General features: G+C 36.8%; 1 protein-coding gene across 1 annotated transcript; it reads left to right on the top strand.

Annotated features, from left to right (window-relative positions):
* The first annotated feature begins 1,472 nt into the window (after window positions 1–1,472).
* LOC138338356 (uncharacterized) lies at window positions 1,473–3,688 on the top strand. The gene is made up of 4 exons (XM_069289312.1): window positions 1,473–1,587; window positions 1,689–1,750; window positions 2,374–2,755; window positions 3,180–3,688. Exons 1-4 carry the CDS (start codon window positions 1,473–1,475, stop codon window positions 3,686–3,688), a joined length of 1,068 nt encoding a protein of 355 aa, XP_069145413.1.
* Window positions 3,689–6,264: the final 2,576 nt, after the last annotated feature.

Genomic DNA, 6,264 nt, shown 5'->3' with positions numbered 1-6,264 from the left:
GTATGTAATGAAATGATGATATGAAGAATGAAATGATGAAACCCTAGAAGGGTTATGTAAGAGTGTCAAACACACTAAAAGGCCAAGTGCATTGGCATAAAATGAAATGAACATTCACATAAAAAGAGGTGAGTAATTATGAATATCAATTATATTAATACTAATGATTGTGGTGACAACATGATATGAGGCTAATGTAAAATATGAGAGAAATCATAAATTAGCCTAAGTAAGTGTTACCAAAATGTACTCACCTATCAGAGTGGAAAGTTAATAAATAGACCACTCTCTATGAAACACTCTAGTGAATGTATTAATATTAACACACTTAATAGTAATAATGAGATGAGAAATTATCTATTGAGGTAAAATGTCCTCATATGTTGAGCCCTCATTTTTGGGAAGTCTTGATGTCATGTGCATGATCCAAAAGTCTCAAGCCGTATGAATGAATGATATGAAAGATGTAATGTGCTATACACAATATGTTATGTGTTATGTGTAAGATGTTATGTGTTGTGTGTAGTATGATACATATGATGATACATGTTACTCTCATGGTCAAGTCTATTGACATAACTTTCCATAAAACATGTTGTTAAGAAAGAGATATTCTTACTCATGCAGGTCCTTGGTGTGTGCTTGCATATACCCATACATAGTAAAAGTGTGTACTAATCCCATAAAACTCTATATTTTTAGGTGTAGGCACAGGTGGACGCTAGAGCTTACAGATTGACGTTGTAGCTATCCAGACGTGGAGCTTTCATCTAGACCATGTAGGACCTCATCCGTTCGAGGATGTCAACCGTTATTATCTATCTTATATGTAGGCTTTATCTAGTGGAGCATATTGAACTAGTGTTTCTTTCCACTTTAATTTCATACATTGTATTTGTGCCATTTTGGCAAGAATATGTTTAATTCAATTATGAAATGTTTCTTTCATTTGATTATCTTTATATTAGATGGTTGGTTTTTGAACGTCTATGATGTTAAGTTTAAATAGTTTAGCATGAAATAAAAAAATAGAAAACCTAAATTTTATGCTAAAATTAACCTAGATGAAGTAAGAATGATGTATGTAGGCTTGTCTACGACCTCTGAGTGGTCAACGACGCCGATCGCATCTAGGCTCTAGATTTTGGTCGTGACAAAGTTTGTATCAGATCCCTAGGTTGAATTCTGAAGATAATAAGTTCACATCAACCACATCGAGTAATTTCTAAGTTATGATAGTGAAGTGCACCACTATCCGGGATTACAGACTGCATGATGCGTAGGAAAATTCCATTCTTCTAATCTTATCGTGCCTTCTCTAATATCTGATTTCTAAGAGTTAAAATCTTATCTAATATCAACTCTTGAGATTCATAAAGATGAATACGAGGAGAAACGCAGGCGGAGAGATTGGATGAGGAGTTGTTGGAATAAATCAAGTTCCTTCCCAAACTCCAGCTGCAGGAATAGAGATGCCTGTTAACCGAACTGGGTTGACATATGGAGCAGTCGGCAAATCCTTGAAAGAGATTTCCCAAGCCATCACTTCACAAGCTCGGGCTATGACAGCCCAGGCAGAGCAACAAGGTTTTCCTAGGAAGGACCCACTTAACAGTACCATGGCTAGTAGGTTAAGGGACTTCACGAGGATGAATCCTCCTGTTTATACTGGATCTAAGATTGCTTAGGATCTCGCGAGGAGTGTAGGGCAGATATACTTTATGAAAGAATGGACATTTCCAGGCTGATGGTACATGTCCATCAAGGGAAAAAAAAAGAAGCTGGAAGAGGAAGCACACTACGGCAGTGAATAGGTCAAGGCAAGCTGAGGAGAATTTTTCAAGGAAGAGTATATCTAAAATCGGAAATAAGACCAAGTCTTTAGAGGAACTCTCCCACCAAGGGGAGTTAAGTTCATTCAAGTGTCGCTATGATTGTGATTCTTACCCCAGAATTAAGGGATATAGTGTTGTTTGTGAAAACGAAAGATGGAAACCTTAGAATGTGTATCGATTATCGGCATTTCAACAAAGTAAATATCAAGAATAAGTATCCACTTCACCTAATATATGACTTGTTCGATTAACTCCAAGGGTCTAGTTTCTTCTCGAAGATCCAGCTTCATCTAGGGTACAATCGCTCAGGGCTAGTGATGAAGATATCCGAAAGACATCCTTTCGTACCCGTTATGGTCACTATGAGTTCCTAGTTATGTCATTTGGTCTTACAAATGCACTTGCTTCATTTATGGATCTCATGAACAGGGTCTTCCGTGAATACCTTGACTCTTTCGTCATAATATTCATTGATGACAATATCATCTACTCTAATACCAAGGAAGAGCATGAACATCATTTGTGACTAACCTTGTAGGTACTCAAACAACTTGAGTTGTATGCCAAATTCAGCAAGTGTGAATTCTTGCTTATATTAGTGACCTTTCTGGGTCATGTTGCATCTAACAATGGTGTGGAGGTAGATCCTAGGAAGACTAAAGTTTTTAAGAACCTGCAAAAACCTCTTACTCACACAAATATTAATAGCTTCTTGGGATTGGTTGGCTATTATTGCAGGGTCCTGGATGGGTGTTCTTTCGTTGCTGTCTCACTGAGAATTTTGACTAAGAAGAAGGCCAAGTTTGAATTGATGGAGGCTTGTGAGAAGAGTGTCCAGGATCTCAAGGATAGACTCACTTCAGCCCTGGTGGTTACTTTGTTAAAGTGTGGTGAGAATTACACTGTGTATTCTGAAGAATGTAGGGTTGGTTTGGGTTGTCTTCTTATATAGGGTGGTAAGATGATAACTTATGCGTCCAGACAACTCAAGTTTCATGAAAATAATTATCCCACTCATGACCTTGAGTTTGCAGATGTGGTGTTTGAACTGAAATTGTGGAGGAACTAATTGTATGGAGTGCATGTGGATGTGTTTACAGATCACTAGAGTCTTTAATACGTCTTCACACAAAGAGAGTTTAATCTATGTCACCGGAGATGGTTGGAGTTGTTGAAGGATTATGTCATGAACGTTCACTACCATCCAGGTAAAGCTAATGTTGTAGCTGATGCTTTGAGTAGAATGAGTATGGGAAGTACAACCAACGTTAAGGATGGGTAGAAGGAGTTGACTGCCTAGTTTGGTTGAGCGGTTAGTTGACTCTAATAGTTGGGGTTTTTCAGTTCATCCTAGTTATGAATCATCTTTAGTAATTGAAGTCAAGGAGGGTCAGCATCTTGATCCGATGTTGATGGAGCTGAAGGACTCAATGTTGGTTAAGATGAATGAGACTTTTTCATTGGGAGATTACGACATACTTAGGTTCCAGGACAGACTGTGTGTACGAGATGTGGATGATTTGCAGACCAAGATCATTGTAGAGACCCATGGTTACAAATACTCCATACATCTAGGTTTCACCAAGATGTATCATGATCATAATCAGATATTTTGGTGGGCTTGCATGAAGAAGGACGTTGCATATTATGTGGCCAAGTGTCCTTATTGTCAACTGGTTAAGGCAAAACATCTTAAGTCTAGCGGTCTTATTCATATTTTTGAGGTTTGGACTTTTAAATGTGAGGGCATTAATATGGACTTCGTTGTTGGTCTTCTGAAGACTAGGAGACAACATTACTCCATATGGGTTATTGTAAACAAGATGACTAAGTCTGCCCACTTTATCCGTTGAGGGTGCTACGTGGGATGCCGAGGCCGATATGAGATCCTGCTACCCCTATCTTTTCTGCTCTTGAGGTAATACTTCGTACTCGTAAGTCTAAGTTTCCTTATCTCTCCTTTTTTTGTTAGTATTTCTTAATTGTGTATAGTAACTATGTTATGATATGACTCGCATTACGCGAAATAGGTAGTAGTGTCATTCGGGGATGGATTTTCCTAAGGGGGGGATAATGTGACAACCATAAAAATGGATATGCTAAGCAATGCTTAATGTGTCTAGAATGCCTATGATTAGACCAGGTTCACACGGCTTGATGCACATAGAACCAGACCACTAAACCCTTACGACAGCCAAGACAATTAACTTGGGGAGTTAGTTCATCCATAAAAGGTTGGGTCCATTCATTTAGGTCTCCCGAATATGAATATTTACTCGGATAATTCTTTACAAGACTTAAAAAAGGGGAAATCTTAAATTTAGGGGGTCTAGGGGTAAAATGGAATTTTTCCAGGCTAACGGTAGTATCGTAATTACCCTAAATATATAATTAATTATTTAACTAATAAGGTTGAGGGGAATTTTGGGGAGAGAGGGCCAAAAATTGACTCTTAGAGTGAAGTATTGCTCCATCCTGTTTCAAACCTAGGTGGAAGCAATGATTTAAGTTGTTTTTTTATTTAAATTGGTAAATTAATATAATTAATTAATATTTTATATTTTATATTAATTGGATGATTTAAAATAAAAGGGAAATCAGATTTTTACCATTTAATAAAACCTTATTCGACTATGTCCTAAACTAGACTCCTAAGACTAAGAAAACTCTCATCTCTCTCTCACGTCTCTATCATTCTCTTGTACATTCTCTCTGACGAAATAACATACAAGAACAAAAAATTTACAAAAGTTCTTCACACATGAAGAACTCACAACGAAAAACAAAATCAAACGCTAAGCAAAGTACGTTAGGCAAAGGGAGGGCTCTCCGTCAAAAGTATGGTGTTGAAACTTTCTTTTGTACATGAGTTTTGGAGAAGGTTTGGGCTGTAACATCAAGGTTTGAACGTCATAAAAGGTATGATTTATGTACTCGCTTGGTACATTTCCAAAGAGAACCCTTAATGTTCAGTATATTCTAATCTGAAAACTAAGATTGTTCCCCGTTGCATGTCCCTGTCACTAGCTCCCGTTGATTCATTGGTTCGGTATGTTTGCTGGTAAAAATTAGGCATGTAATGTATTTTCGTGATGAATATGTTCATGAATGTGTGTTTGGAATAGTGTGTTTTACAATCTTAGTTTTTTCGAATATATGACTTACTTGTGTTTGGGTGTAGTGCCGTGACTATTGGTCACGGATTAGGACTTGAAATGGCATGTTAGTTCATTGTATTTTATGTACAAATGTTTATGTAAATCGTGATGTTCATATGAAGTGTAACGTGGCTGAAATGAGTGAGAAACTCTTGGCTAAACAAATTCATGAAAACACACCTAAAAGCAAATAAATGTTGAGGCTTGTGGGAATCGAACCCACTACCTCTAGGCTGATTTAGAGATTAAAGAGATAAATAAAATTAGACTGTGGGGATTCAAACCCACACCCTCATGGTCAATTCAAAAAAGTCAAGGAAAAAGAAATTAAAATAAAAGGGGCTGTGGGGGTTCGATCCCATAACCCCTCGGCCAAGAAAGAGAAAATTTGAACAAAAGAAAATAAAAGAAAATAAAGGAGTTGGGGTTTCATCTTGGTTTCCCAAGCCGTGTGGACCAAAATAAAATAAATGAAAAACTTAATTGTTGTCCAAAGGATTAGACATTGGTTTCCCTTGCCAAAATTTCCTTATTGGTAAATAAGTCATATGTGAATTTAAAGTTCTTGAATAATGCTGCCTAGATATATCGGAATCTAGATCTTCGAATACATACAAGATGCATAAATCTTGTACCACATAATCTTAGGAATATATAAATCACTTAGATAAATTATGATTGAAGCCTCATGGCCTGTATGCTTAGAGCCATATGTCAAGCAGACGTTAGAAGTAAGTGAACCTAAGATGTATGTAATGAAATAATGATATGAACAATGAAATGATGAAACCCTAGAAGTGTTAATTAAGAGGGTGAAAACACTAAATGGCCATGTGCATTGGCATATGATGAAATGAACATTCACGTTAAAAGGGGCGAGTAATTATGAAGAGAAAAACTGCTAATACTAATGATTGTGGTGACAACATGATATAAGGCTAATGTAAAAGATGAGAGCAATCTTAAATGAGTCTATGTAAGATTTAGCAAAACGTACTCACCTATGAGAGTTTAAAGTTAATCAAGAGACCAGTATCTATGAACACTCTAATGAAAGTATTGTAATTAACATATTTTATACTAATGATGAGATTAGAAATTATCTATGGAGCTATGATTTCCTCATACTAGAAGTCAGCTTCCATGATGTATCCATTGAATGTAATGGAACTTTATACTGAGCATTGATAGACTAGCTATGAGCGGCAATGCCTTCTTTCGGGAAGGGAGGAGGTTCACGTAACTCTCATGAGATGAGAGTGTCCGGCATG

Source organism: Solanum lycopersicum, chromosome 9 (assembly GCF_036512215.1).
Source record: "Solanum lycopersicum chromosome 9, SLM_r2.1".
Lineage (NCBI taxonomy): Eukaryota > Viridiplantae > Streptophyta > Magnoliopsida > Solanales > Solanaceae > Solanum > Solanum lycopersicum.
Note: the sequence above shows the minus strand (reverse complement) of the source record. Positions and strands in the feature narration are given on the sequence as shown.

What these genes read in the sequence shown, in the direction of transcription:
- LOC138338356 (XM_069289312.1), top strand. Translation starts at nt 1,473, where the DNA reads ATGCCTGTTAACCGAACTGGGTTGACATATGGAGCAGTCGGCAAATCC. An exon ending in AGCCCAGGCAGAGCAACAAG is followed by an intron (nt 1,588 to 1,688) that starts GTTTTCCTAGGA and finishes AAGATTGCTTAG; the next exon opens with GATCTCGCGAGGAGTGTAGG. An exon ending in TGGACATTTCCAGGCTGATG is followed by an intron (nt 1,751 to 2,373) that starts GTACATGTCCAT and finishes CTAACCTTGTAG; the next exon opens with GTACTCAAACAACTTGAGTT.